The sequence below is a fragment of the Choristoneura fumiferana genome, chromosome 9, assembly GCF_025370935.1.
Source record: "Choristoneura fumiferana chromosome 9, NRCan_CFum_1, whole genome shotgun sequence".
NCBI classification, from domain to species: domain Eukaryota; kingdom Metazoa; phylum Arthropoda; class Insecta; order Lepidoptera; family Tortricidae; genus Choristoneura; species Choristoneura fumiferana.
In genome coordinates this window covers 9207103-9221214 of record NC_133480.1, presented here as the reverse complement: position 1 = coordinate 9221214, position 14112 = coordinate 9207103, and the positions used below count along the sequence as shown (strand labels likewise).

Below are 14112 nucleotides of genomic sequence, written 5' to 3'. Positions count from 1 at the left end.
AATATAGCGCCTTGATAGCCCGCCTTAACATGATTTCCGTTTACGGAAAATAAAAAATAAGCGCAGTGGCCAGTGGTAAAAAAAAATAACAGTAAAATTTTTTTTGCTTAACTCATTCTCCTTTTTTTCAATCAAAATAAATTTAGTTGCAATTTTACATTAAATTTATTATAACAAACTTGGAATAAATGTATGTTTCTATTCTTCTACTCTACATTATTAATTTAGGCAATCACAATTCTTTGGATACGTAACGAAACGCAATCCATGTTATAAGATTGAACAAAAGTAACAAAACGCATACATGTGACAGAACAGCTGACCGCACCGCGTTGAAAATTTATTTATTTTGTTGACATCCCTCCCTTTCTTTACTCAAAATGTATTGACACCGAGCCATGCATGGGTTTTCAACCTGAAATAGTATCAAATAATACTGTGAAATAAAGCCCACACCAAAGCAGCCTCCATTACAAAAATGTCCGCAAGCAGGTTAGACGCAGTGTATCGGAGTATTTTAATAACGAAATTTTTCACAAAAGGATGGGGAAAGCCTGAGAACTTACGAAGGTAAGTACACAAACTTTTCTAGCAAACAATTTGGGTGCAATGTTTTTAGTTTTTGTCTCATATTGTTATAATTAGTTGCTCTTATCAATCATGTTTACCTATTTATGTAATCTTATTTTGCCTCCCCAAAGGTTATTCGAGTTTAGAAAAGTAGTGTCAAACCGAGATGAATGTTTCAAGCTTATTGAGAGAGATTATCCTGTCACTATTACAAAGGTAATAATAAAACATTATTATAATTTACTCATTGTTATTATTTGTTTTTGCTTTTGTATAACCTACTCCTGTTTTCTGTTAAATGTTGCCAGATCAAAATAAATAAAGTTCATAAAACTGGTTATGAATACTACCACTATGTTTTAAAACTATTTAAAAGGGAGAAAGGGACCATTCAATTTGTTATTTATTGTTTCAAATGTTAAAGTTTCATCAATCAACTGGCAACATTTTCCAATAACTCCATGATCTATGCTCCTCCACATCATATCCTGTGCCATCTGTAATAACTAAAACCTTCTTGCAGGAGCAAAAATTGTCAGACTGCACACTATTAGAGGGGTATTTTATGTCTCCGTTAGAGCGGTACCTGCCAGGTATAGTTCCAGAAGTTGCCCAGAATGCCCACTTCCAGGTGTTGCTTCCGCTGCACTGGCCTGAGAAGGGAGTTAAACCCATGTGCCTGCATCTGGCTGGCACGGGTGATCACGTAAGCAATATCTCATTTTATGTTACTTCCAATAGGACATAGCAGGTCTAGAATGATAAAATGATCATGTATCCGATTGAAGGGATATGCTCTACCAGCTACAGGGGACTATCTTTGTCTTTTAAATTTTGTTGGGTTTATACTGCCTTCTAATAGTGGCAACATTTCTTATTGTTATTTTTACTAATTATGTGTCATTGCTGTTATAAATAAATTATTTTCTTTCTTTCTTTCTTCTTCTTTCTTCTTAGGCAATAACCAGGATTTTAAAAAAAAATCTTGTTATGTCATCATACAGCTTAAGATATTCTGTTTCAGGTGTTATAAATAATAAAAGTGTTTTTTTGGATAGTCTGTTACTTGAAGAGGGCAGCATAACCTTTCATGATTATCTTACCACCCTGTAAAGAATCATTATGGTCACTCAGTAAATCCATTATATTGGACTATTGGCTGTTGCCTACAACTTCATGTCCGGCAGGATCTTTACACTTTCCCAGGATCACAAGTAGCAGATGTTAATCAGAGATATTGTAGCTTTCCATCAACAAAAGAACTCCAGGAATTGGTTCATTAGTTCTGGAAATTATCCCTTCCATACAAACAGGCAAAGTTCACGTCATTTATCTTAGTATAGATTAGTGAACAGTACAGTTTGAAACTTTTTAATAATATTCAAACACCCCCAAAGTCACACTAAAGTTTGAATGTTGTAAATTGTGTGTAACATCTTCAGTGGAGTACCATTTATGTAATAAAGACAGCAATTTCTTCAATTGACAATTTATTTCATACTCAAGAATAAAAGTGCTACAATAAATAAAATTTATTCATTCATTGACAAATTCACGAAAATACATCGAAATATCCAGCACTTGGCGGTTACGCGTTTTACGTATAGAATACGAAATTGCGTAAGCACCCTAAAGATTTGTGTTTCTTCTGTGAACATAATAATCTGTCCTTGTCAACCGTTGGCTATAGAGGCTGAATATTCTGAGTTGACATGTTTATTTGTTGTAAACAGTAAACATCTCGAAACGATTGCAACTTGGCGCTTAGCCAATACATGCGACGGCGCGTGTAGTTGATTATTATACATTGATAGGTATTTGTAAATTTACTTTCTTAAATTAATAATAGATCAGTTGATTCATTACCAATTTATGTGAAGAAATTTCGCTAACATCCCCCTCCGTGACGGTATGAGGCGCCACTAAAATTACGGAACCAAATCTAAAAATAGAATACAGAATATTTACAAAGATAGACAGATAATGTATAAGCCACCTGCACTTGTGAAGCGTGTAAGTACGTTATTGTAAGAATAACAAGTGAGAGCAGATCAATATGAAGTTGAAAATAATTGTGTGTTACTTATGCGTAACCCGGAGGGGTCATCCATAGAACCTAGGTCGCTTCAAGGCTAGAGTGAATAGGCTGTTACTGAACCAGTGAGTGACCTTTGACCTCATCTGCACTTAACATCAGGTGAGATAGGGGTCAATCACAGTCAGTTTTAAGAAAAAAAAAAGAATACGTCGCACATTTATTTAGGCAGGGAGGGAGAGGGAGGGTCAGGCGGTTTGCGGCACAGAAACAAAATAATTGCGATTTTCATAGCAATACGTGTAACAAGGGTCAAGACTAAAAATGGTCAAAATTAGTGTGATGTACTTTACGGATCGTTACTAAAGCAAACTTCTCTCGCGTTCCCTTCTCCTGGTCTATCTCCGTGCAGCAGGGCAAAAGCTGTTTCCTCAGTGAGGGAGATAATTTTCGTTTACAAATCACAAGATTCTACAATCAAAGTTAAAAAACCGTAGCACCGCCAAAATCGCCTAATTATTTTGTATAGACACTTCCTTTTTCGTTAACACGGACGTCACGGACTAAAGAAGTAATTCCTGCAAGCACGTCTGTGGATAAAGACTAGTTACTTAGAATTACATATCATAGTGTAATGACATAATATAATGTTTTTTAAATATGTTTCAGTTTTTTTGGCGGCGCCGTAACCTGATGGTGAAGCCGCTGATCAAGGAAGCAGGCATCGGCGGCATCATACTCGAGAACCCCTTCTACGGACTCCGCAAACCCAGCGACCAAGTGTAAGACAAATTGAAACTTTCATCATCATCATTCCAGCAAATTACAGCTTAGCATTGATCGTCCCAAAGCCGGACGGACGGACGGACAGACAGACAGAGACAGACAGACAGACAGACATGGCGAAACTATAAGGGTTCCGTTTGCCATCCGCATTCAAATCGGTACTATAAAGTATCATCATTCCAGCCTATATACGTCCCACTGCTGGGCAAAGACCTCCTCTCAGAATGAGAAGGCTTGGGCTGTAGTTCCCACGCGGGCACAGTGCGGATTGAGAACTTCACACACATACCATTGAATTGTGTCGCAGGTTATACAGGTTTCCTCACGATGTTTTTCTTCACCGTAATGCTCGTGGTAAATTTGAAATGAAATACGCACAAGAATTTCGAAAAACTCAGAGGTGCGAGCCGGGGTTTCGATTGAACCCACGTTCCTCTGCTTGAGAGGCCATAGGTCAAACCACTCGGCCACCACGGCTTTTTTTTGTAACTTTGACTAGCACGTAAATTGTCAATATTTAAAAAAACAATAGTATTTCAAAATCCAAAACTTTACTACGTGAATCGGCTGTAATGTAAGCTATGCTGGCCGAAATGATCACAGTCACGAATGAGTGTCACTGGCTCCAATGCCAATTCTTTTCGCTTTCGCTTGTTTTGTCATACACACTCGTAAAGCATATAATTTCCAGGGGGAGGCAGCTGCCCTCCCCCGCCCCCCTGGATACGCCCATGACTATACTACTCGTATATATTTATATACCATACCTTGTACTGTACCATAGTTGTACGATCACATTCTCGGAATGACGGTACGCGCTTATACAACCAAGGTATATATTTTTCTTTGTCGCGCCACCTACGTTGCGTAACTAGGTTTGTTTACATTAGCATTGGATGTGGGCTGGGAATGAATAATGCGATAAATGATAGAAGTGGGCTCGACTCCATATCAATATTTACCTATCCTAACATGACAGCTCAAGGATTTTATACTAAACACGACTTTTTTGTCAAATCACCAGGCGCAGAAATACTATATTATTATATTATACTAGAACCTAGTTTTTGGTTTCAAGGGCGGAATCATACCATAGGAGCTCGCACCTAGTGCAAACTATACAGGGCGTCCCAAGACTACGTAACATAAAGGGAAACTTCTTTAAACCCCTGTTTCACCATCCATTGATTAAATTTATCTGACGGATAAATGTTTAGCCGTCTCTGTTTGTTTTGTTCGAATAAACAGAGACGGAATCACATTTATCCGTCAAATAACATTAATCAATGGGTGGTGAAACAGCCCCTAATTGTTGTAGACAGAATATTTTGCTCGAAAGAGACTTCGTTTTCTTTTTAAAAGCCAATAATACTGCATTCAGAGATTTACTTAAAATTACATGCTTCGTCTTGAAATCAAACTGACTCAATTTTAAAAAGAAATATCCCATATGATGCCAAAAAAAAAAAAAATCTCTTACAAGACGAAGCAAGTCATTTTAGAAAGTCTCAGTGTGCACTATTACTTACTTTTAAAATTAAAATAGTCGCCTTACTATCACAAACTATCCTATCTACAATATTTAAGGTACTTTCCCTTCATGTCGCATAGTCTTGGGATGCTGAATAATATAAATAAATATCATCGGACACTTGACACCGATCGACCTAGTCCCAAAGTAAGCAAAGCTTGTACTATGGATACTAGGCAACGGATAAACATACTTATATGGATAAATACATGTAAAATATCCAAGACCCGAGAACTCGTATTATTCATACATAGTTATAAATAACGATTTATTTTTTTTACTTTAGGCTGTGCAAGCAACCCTTAAAGAATATATCACTAAGGTCTTGGATTAACCTAAAATTTGATTAACTGTACTGTATACTATCTGTTTGCATACTCGTAGCTCGATAATGATAAGATATCTCCTGCTGTGTCAACTCAACGTTTGTAAATTACTTGATTAGATTAACTATCTGTAATCCTCCGTCATCCTTTATAGGTCTGACGTTGATCTATTTTACAGATTATAAAATACTCTTTAAAAAAAAACTTATTTATCGCCACATAAAAAACACAACTAAACAAAGACAAGTACGCATAAACAGGTGGCAAAGGGCTCAGGCTCAGCATAAGTTGTGGGCTAAAAAACTTGCAGCGCTGATTTTCAGCCTGCGCCCGTCCCACAGTGTTTTTGAGTATCTATTCTATTTATTGTGGAATAACGAAGAAATTGCCACGACTAATCGACAATCTTACAGTGGCGGGGCCTCCGCAAGACGCCGATTGACTCGAATAGTACACAAAATCCCACGGTTTCGGCCCTAAGACTGCGACTGCGACTAACACCAAAAGTTGCCGAAACCGAAACCAATATTTTTAAATAATTTATTGTATCAAGTGTTATAGCCCATATAATGAACTACAAACAATTAAGGTGCGACCAAACCGTTGCTTAAAAAACGGTGACGGCACGGAATCGCAGTGACGCACCGTATGCGCACCGTTTTTATCGCATGCTCTCCACACCGCTGCTTAAAATACGGAATCGCAGTGACGTGCCGCAAACACGTCATGACTTTTGTTGACCCACTTAAATCGTATTTTCTTCCTTTTAGTATTTTTGTCGTATTTTTATCTGTCTTTGATAGAAGGCTGCATTGACTTGCAGTAAGCCTTAACGGATATTTTACGTTTAATTTGTTGCGTTCTAGTTGTTATTTTTTAAGATAACAATGGTGTGGCCACACTTTTCAAACTCAAACTCTTTATTTTTTTCTAAAACCTTACAAAGTACAACACTTTCGCCTATAGTAGAGCGTATGTAATGATTGATTGATTGTTGCAGTCGGTCGTCCCTGCACAACGTGTCGGACATTTTCGTGATGGGCGGCTGCCTGATCCTCGAGGCGCTGGTGCTGTTCCACTGGTGCGAGCGCCACGGGCTCGGCCCGCTCGGCGTCACCGGCCTCTCCATGGGCGGACACGTCAGTACTCACCACCGATATCTGACACAACAAAGTGTGCAAGGGTCAAACAACTTTTTCTCGTTTGTTATTCTATCCCGTTGTCCAAGAGACAACAGTGACAGAGTTTCTTAAAAAAACTGTTATAAATTATCCTACTTAGGAGATACTCATGAGACATGGGATATTATGGGACAAAAATGTATGCTCGATAATTTAAACCACAGAAAACATATAGAAACTCATGGTTTTAAAAAGTTGTCCAGGGGATAACCATGACAGCGAGGTACCTACAAGAAAAAGTTGATCTACCCATAAACCGTCTGGAAATAGAGCCGGTAGGACGCAAGCGAATATTTCTGTCTACAGATGGCGTCCCTGGCTGCTACAAACTGGCCGAAGCCCCTGGTGCTCGTGCCTTGCCTGTCCTGGTCAACAGCGTCCGCCGTTTTCCTCCAGGTATATATTTTATCAATATGAAATTAAATGAAATAGTTTATTTTGCTTTAGACATGGTAAAATTGTTCTTATAAATAGTGCTAATGTATCCCTAACAGTTCGTTTTAACCTCAAAATTTGAGAAAAACTTGGGAAAGAAAATACATGGAAGTAAAAGCGCTGAAGAACTCAGCCAGTTGATCAATAATCGCTAATAATGGACATAACAAAGATTTTTTGAGTGCTCTTTACTAACGGTATAAACACATTACAGGGTGTCATGTCACAGTCAATAAATTGGGACCTGTTAGAGGACCAGTACCTTTCCGACGGCCAGTATCGCGAGAAACTCTCAAAAATGGTCACCATCGTAGATACGGCCTTCCTCGCCGGGAAAAAATTCGCTCAAACCTACTCACAAACAGTCAAACCCAACTCAAAGCATGACAACACCTTCACGCACAACTTAGATATAACTTACAAAGAATCCGAAGACACAAACGTGAAGCAAGATATTAGGATAATCGATGTAGCCGGAAATATTTTGGAGACAAGTAAGCATGTTCCTAAAGAGGAGGTGCCACTGGCGAAGGAGAATATATTGAATGATTTGAAGCGATTGCTGGACGAGAAAAAGATCAGTTCTCAGCTCTATGCTAAATTGACGTCGAATGACAAGTTCGAGTTGGATCCGAAAGACATCGAAGACATAAACAAGCTGAATGAAGGGAAGGTTAAGGAAATATTGTTGAAATGTAAAGTGGGTGAGTTGAGTAAGTGTTATAGATTTAGCAGTGGAGTTAAATTAAATGATTACACGCAGCTCCATAAAGTACTTCATTGCAAACAATTTAGTGAATGAAGGAATGAGTGAATGTGACTTAAGTGCAAATGTAATGAATGAAGGATAGGTATCTACCCTACCTATTTGCGTATATCTATCCTTCATTGAGTTAAATTTCATTAATTTAAAGAATAATAATATTTTTTTATGTGTAATGTCGCGTGTATAAAATATTGTACCTACTGTTTTATTAAAAATCATCATTTTTTCTAAAAAGTAATTGAGACCTTGAAGAATTGAAATAACTTAAAGAAACTTTTGCTTTTTTTTTCTTGCCATTTTCTGTTGAATTTGCTATCAGTACGAAAATAAAACTCTTATTTCAAAATCCCACTGTCACTAAGTATGTACATGATATGTTTTATATTTGAGCTTAACTTTCCTGCCGATGCCTATACGTACGTAAACGTTAGGTTAAATGATTACTTTTTAACAGCTTTAATACTAGGCTTAGCGGGAAACTAATACAACGTACAACTTATTTAATATACGTCGATTGCAAAACTGAACATTAGTACCGTCTTTTTATTCCAGCCGAACTGAAAGGAGATCCTATAAAAATGCAAACCGAAAAGCCGAAAACACAAACAGTAAAAACAGAAACAAAAGAAACCAATGATACAAAAAAAGAAATTACAAAATTGCAAAGCCGAGAATCTCAAGTCATCGATTTAGTGCCAACCACAAGAGAGAATGTCGAGACTAAATTAGTGAAAAGTAAAAGCAAACCTTGGAACGTTTCTGAATTGACGTCAGATTTTTGGACGAGCTTGCCCTTCGTGAGGAGTAGAAGCGGGAAGAAGATAGACTGGAGCAAAGTGCACTGGAGAGATAGAGAGGCACTGCAGTTTATGCGAGGCATCATGGACGAGTGTACGCATTTAAGCAACTTCTCCGTGCCCTTTGACACTTCTTTGATTATTGGTAAGTGACTTTTATTGTACTTTAAAGTAACTTTATTTTTAGTTAAGTACTTGTAAATTGAAATCAAAACGTTTACCCCCTTATTCATAAAACTTAACAAGCCTATGTTAACTAACAAATGCTTTGTCCCTTTCTAACAAATACAAATGTCGAAGTGACAGATAAGGACAAACAAATTTTAGCGGCATTTTAACTAAAATAGGTTTGATTGTCGTTTATGAATAAGGGGGTTAGTCTGTAAGGGTCTTCCCACATCTATTGACGCGAAATCGGCAATAGCTGATATTACAGGCTTTGCTTAGTTTGGTACTAGGTCAATTGGAGTCAACAGTGTCCCATGATATTTATAAAAAATGAAACATGTCTAAGAACCATCGCTAGAAAACCTGATTTCAAATATAAAAACCGGCCAAAAGCGTGTCGGACACGCTCAAAATAGGGTTCCGTAGCCATTACGAAAAAATTAAGTAATATTTATATATAGCATGTGACTAATACCGAATTGTAACAACTGCTATATATAAATGTGATATGCAATGAATGAATAAATAAATAATTTTTTCTAAGGATTTCGTATTTTATACGGAATCTTCCATAGTTTAGGTGTATTTTATACCTTAGGCTGCTATTTACTCTTAAACTACTAATAATTCTCAAGCAAACTTAACCGTTATAGTTTTCCTTGAAAGTTTGATATACTTACTGCCTGAATTTTTTCAAATTTTTCCACCCACCGGTTTAGATTTTAGATGGGGGGGGGACGCTCGATTTTAATGAAAATTTGCACTTTAATGTTGAATATTTCGCAAAAAAAACACTAAATCGAAAAATCGTCTGAGAAAACCCCTTAAAAAGACCTATCCAACGATACCCCACACTATAGGGTTGAATGAGAAAAAAATACACCCCCACTTCACGTCTATGGCAGGTACCGTAAAAAAAAATATTTTATTTTTTATTGTACCATTTTGTCGGCATAGTTTACATATATATATCCGTGCAAAATTACAGCTTTCTAGCATTGATCGTCCCTGAGCAAAGCCGCGGACGGACGGACGGACAGACAGACAGACAGAGACAGACAGACAGACAGACATGGCGAAACTATAAGGGTTCCGTTTTTGCCATTTTGGCTCCGGAACCCTAAAAACGCATTCAAATCGGTACTATAAAGTATCATCATCCCAGCCTATATACGTCCCACTGCTGGGCACAGGCCTCCTCTCAGAACAAGAGGGCTTGGGCCATAGTTCCCACGCGGGCCCAGTGCGGATTGGGAACTTCACACGCACCATTGAATTGCTTCGCAGGTTTGTGCAGGTTTCCTCACGATGTTTTCCTTCACCGCAAAGCTCGTGGTAAATTTCAAATGTAATTCCGCACATGAATTTCGAAAAACTCGGAGGTGCGAGCCGGGGTTTGAACCCACGCCCCTCTGCATGAGAGGCGACAGGTCAAACCACTAGGCCACCACGGCTTACCTTATACTTATACTATAAAGTATAAGTACCCATTATTACTAACTGACTATGGATTTAAAGGTTGACTGGCAGAGATCGTTTAAAGGCATACATTCGACTTTACTTACATGTATCTCGACTAATTAAAAACGTGACGCAAATGCCAGACAGACCTCGCAATACTAGTGCCAACTGGCCTGTCACTGAAACCCTCGTGCCTCGTTGTTTATATCGTCGGGTTCGATTCCCGGCCGGGGCAGATTATTGTATGAATAATACGAATGTTTGTTCTCGGGTCTTGGATGTTTAATATGTATTTATTTATATATAAGTATGTTTATCCGTTGCCTGGTATCCATAGAACAAGCTTTGCTTAGTTTGGGACTAGGTCAATTGGTGTCAAGTGTCCCATGATATTTTGTCTTGTACGATAGTGTTCACATACAAACATTTAAGCTGTCGGAATTAATAAAGTGATTATTATTTGCAGCTGTTTGCGCGAAGCACGATGCTTACGTGCCCCGAGACGACGTGGGCACCCTCGAAGAGATCTGGCCGGGGGCTGAGGTTCGCTTCGTCGACGCCGGGCACGTCTCCGCGTATATACTGCACCAGTCGCTATTCAGGTAATTATAAAAAAGGCGCCAAAGTTCGCATACTATTCGCAAGTCGTCCCGTAATTTTTGTCCGAATCATCGTGTCGTAATTTTTTTCCCATTGAAACCTTAAAATTTTCTGAATATTTTAAATGGTCATCCTACAGAAAACTATAGGTTAGGTTAGGTTTGTTTTATAACAATTCTGAACAATTATAGGTATGCGAGCCGATATGAACCCCTAAAGCCTGGTCTAGACTGGCTCGAAAAATCGTGGAAGTTGCATTACATTGCGAGACCGTAAAGCCAACGAGTTGGTAATGATCAATAGAGCGCCGCAAAGGCAACTTGCACGACTTCTTGCTAGTCTAAACTGCGCTTAACGTGTTTTAGAGATACTTGCGCAGATTTTTGACTTTTAGCCCAGTTTAGACCTGCGAGAAAAATCGTTCCAAGTTGCATTACGTCGCGTGGCCGTAAAGCGAACGAATTTGAAGTGGTCAATCAACACGACACAGTATACTTGTGAAAGCCTAAACTTGTGCAAGTAAATCGCTACATCTGTGTGTACCATAACACTGGACACGTGTTATTGTAACCGTAAATACGCTTCGCGAGCCAGCTGAATTTGCTACTTCATACGACTATCGCAACTACTTTGACTACAATGCCAAGCACAAGTAGTCTCATGCTGCTGCCTCGCAAGTTGTCTAGAGTCGTTAGTTAACGATGTAAGATTTTATTTACATCAAAATTAAGTACCTATTTATTGTCCGATCGCAGCTTCAACCATGTCATGATTTTCAATAAATTTTAAACAACTACTCTTCTCCGCAGGTCTTGCATAATAGAAGCATTCGAAAGGTCGAAGAAACGGTGGAAAGACGGCAAACACGTCGACTGACGATAGTTCAAACTGCACTTGATATAATTACATACACTTGCTACCAAGCACAATAATTTCGCATATTGGGACTAGAGTTTATTGCTTTTGTCCGCGATAAGAATGAGTGCTAGGAACTTTTTGTAGGTACATGTTTTTTTTTTCTATGTCTGGGGGAATAGTGAGTGGCTCAACCCCGCAAACGCGTTATATTATGCTCATCCGAAAACGTCGTGACGAAACAAGGCCGTTTTGCCCAACAACTAGTCGCTCCCTATCACATTCAACATTTATTTCAATCCAATACTGTGTGATAGGAAGAAGTGAAAGCGATTGTCATTCCGAATACATTAGTCAATATTACTACGCCTTGGCTTCCACTTCTTAACATCTTCACCGCCACAAAACAAACGAAGTGACGTGCTTTATACGCCACAGAAAAACCAGCGACAAATCAACTTGATTTTTAATTCCATTGCAGAAGGCCTACAAGGTATATTTAATACAAAAAAACAGCAATAGATGGCACTACTATTAACATTTGTAAATTATAAAATGTGAATAAGCCGAATTAAGTAGAAATTATATTAAGATTAAAATAAAGACTAGCATATTTTATAAACACAACTTCACATCAACCTTAATTCAACTCCTTAATTTGAAGATAAGAAACACCATAAAAATAATAAATTGAGAATACGAAAGTTAAGGCTACATGTGGCTACATTTCAGCTATGAGGCTTTCGTAGTGTTTTGCAATTGTGACGCTAGATGGCGAATAACCGGAATGCGCTTGCTGGGCTTGCCCCGCGCTTGCTCACATTCGTCGAAACTATTTGAGAGAAACATGCCATTCTCTTCTAATGACGTAAATAAGACAGAGACATCATGCGTATCTCTAGTCGTCTAGGCTCAGTTGGTGAGCTTGTTGGTTGTTGTCAGTGTACCGTATCCTTAGTGTCTCACTAGATGGCAATACGTATCGTGTTATTTGTGTTCTCACTGGTGCCATCTATTGGAAATCGAAGGAAAGAAAAATAGCCAGTTGAATAGCCAGTATTAGGGTGATAGCATTTGCTTGTACTAGGTGGTGTCTCTGTTATATATGTACTCTGTGCAGAAGGATTAATTTCGAGTTGAATGTTGGTCATGTATAGATGACCGTGGCGTGTGGGGCATTCCATTGGCTGTCACTAGATGACTGGGGCGGTGAAGAGGTTAACTACCATGTAAAGCGGTGAAAAGGAAAAATAAGCGTTGAAGCGAATGAACAGGAAAAAAGAAAGGTTATCTCACGTTTTTCCGCCAGTAGAAGCAAACTTCAAATGACAGCTACTATATGATGATTAAGTTTTAACCAAAATATGCGATAAGCAAATGACGATATTTTCATATTGATGTTATATTGGTAGTGGTCCTATATGCTTGGACTGATGATGAAAGATGGCCAAAAACGCTAGTCTCGTTTAGTTTTTAAAAGCTATACTCAAATCTGATGGCAAGAATTGAATTTCGGTATTATCGGCGGTTTGTTTACGGTTTGCGCTAGTGTCGCCCCCTGCGCAGAGCTTTGTATAATATTCTCTATTTGAAATGTCACTAATCAGTCAAAAACCTGAAGAAAGATTTCTGTGAGAATGAGAAAGAGTATGTAGAGATACTTGCGTTTAATCGTTTCTTTGTGTTGCGGATAATCTATGTAAAGAATGATAACCTTATTTTAAATTCTAATCTTAAATTGGTGTAAAAAGAAAAATTTTACGTCATACTAAATTTAAAAAAAACCGATTTGATTGCCAAAGGAAGGCTAAATAAAATTTAAAGCATACAGAACATGTACTTATCTATGACCATCTTATTTACCTTTGATAAGAGTCTTGCTTCGTTGTTTGGTTTGAATATTATAGATATTGACGACATGATTAAAATATCCAGATGCTTTACTGTCGTCCCCAACTATCCAAGGGTATGATGAGGAAATTAGTTTTTTGTGTGATGATGGCAGAGGAAACTAATTTTTAACAAGGCGGGTGGTGTAAGGAACGATTCAAAACCTCTGACGTCAGTGGGAAGTGGTCGAAAAGAGGCCGTGACTAAGTTGAATGATAAGTGTTTTGAAAACAAAACAGGCACGTGTATGTAAAGCTTTACTTTAGGAAATTATTGTAGGTACAAATTAGACCTATTATGAGCTTGTGCTGTGTTCTAGCAAAGAGTGATGAAATGCTATTAATTTGTATAATATTTCTGTGTAATAATAGCTCAATGTCGTGTTAAAGTTTAATTATTAAATCAGAATATTTTATTACCTAGTTATATAACACAGATTTTAAATGTTATGGATATGAAGAAAAGTAAATAACAAAAGCGTTCGTGTTTTCGCGAAAACATCCTAGTTGTTTTCTAATTATACAAAGCCCCAGTACAAGTCAGTGCATGCGCACTTTAAATTATTATTGATTAAAATCATTTTCCGTTACGGTTTTGCTTTTACATAGTTTTACTGAAACAGTGTGTACATAAGGTATATCTATTCTCTTTTGAGTTGCGAAGTTATAATTTTTATAAATAAATATTTATACGTTTACTTTTTTATTATTA

General features: G+C 37.8%; 1 protein-coding gene across 2 annotated transcripts; it reads left to right on the top strand.

Annotated features, from left to right (window-relative positions):
* Positions 1-287: 287 nt before the first annotated feature.
* Positions 288-14098, top strand: LOC141431165 (protein ABHD18). 2 transcript variants are annotated; one of them, XM_074092204.1, is made up of 10 exons: positions 288-570; positions 702-786; positions 1094-1276; positions 3275-3387; positions 6249-6387; positions 6736-6825; positions 7079-7577; positions 8183-8572; positions 10523-10658; positions 11466-14098. In XM_074092204.1, exons 1-10 carry the CDS (start codon positions 479-481, stop codon positions 11530-11532), a joined length of 1794 nt encoding a protein of 597 aa, XP_073948305.1. In that variant the 5' UTR covers positions 288-478; the 3' UTR covers positions 11533-14098. The 2 variants fall into 2 exon arrangements, with proteins under 2 accessions (XP_073948305.1, XP_073948306.1); XM_074092205.1 differs by having other exon boundaries at positions 289-570; positions 7079-7568.
* The last annotated feature ends 14 nt before the right edge of the window (positions 14099-14112 follow it).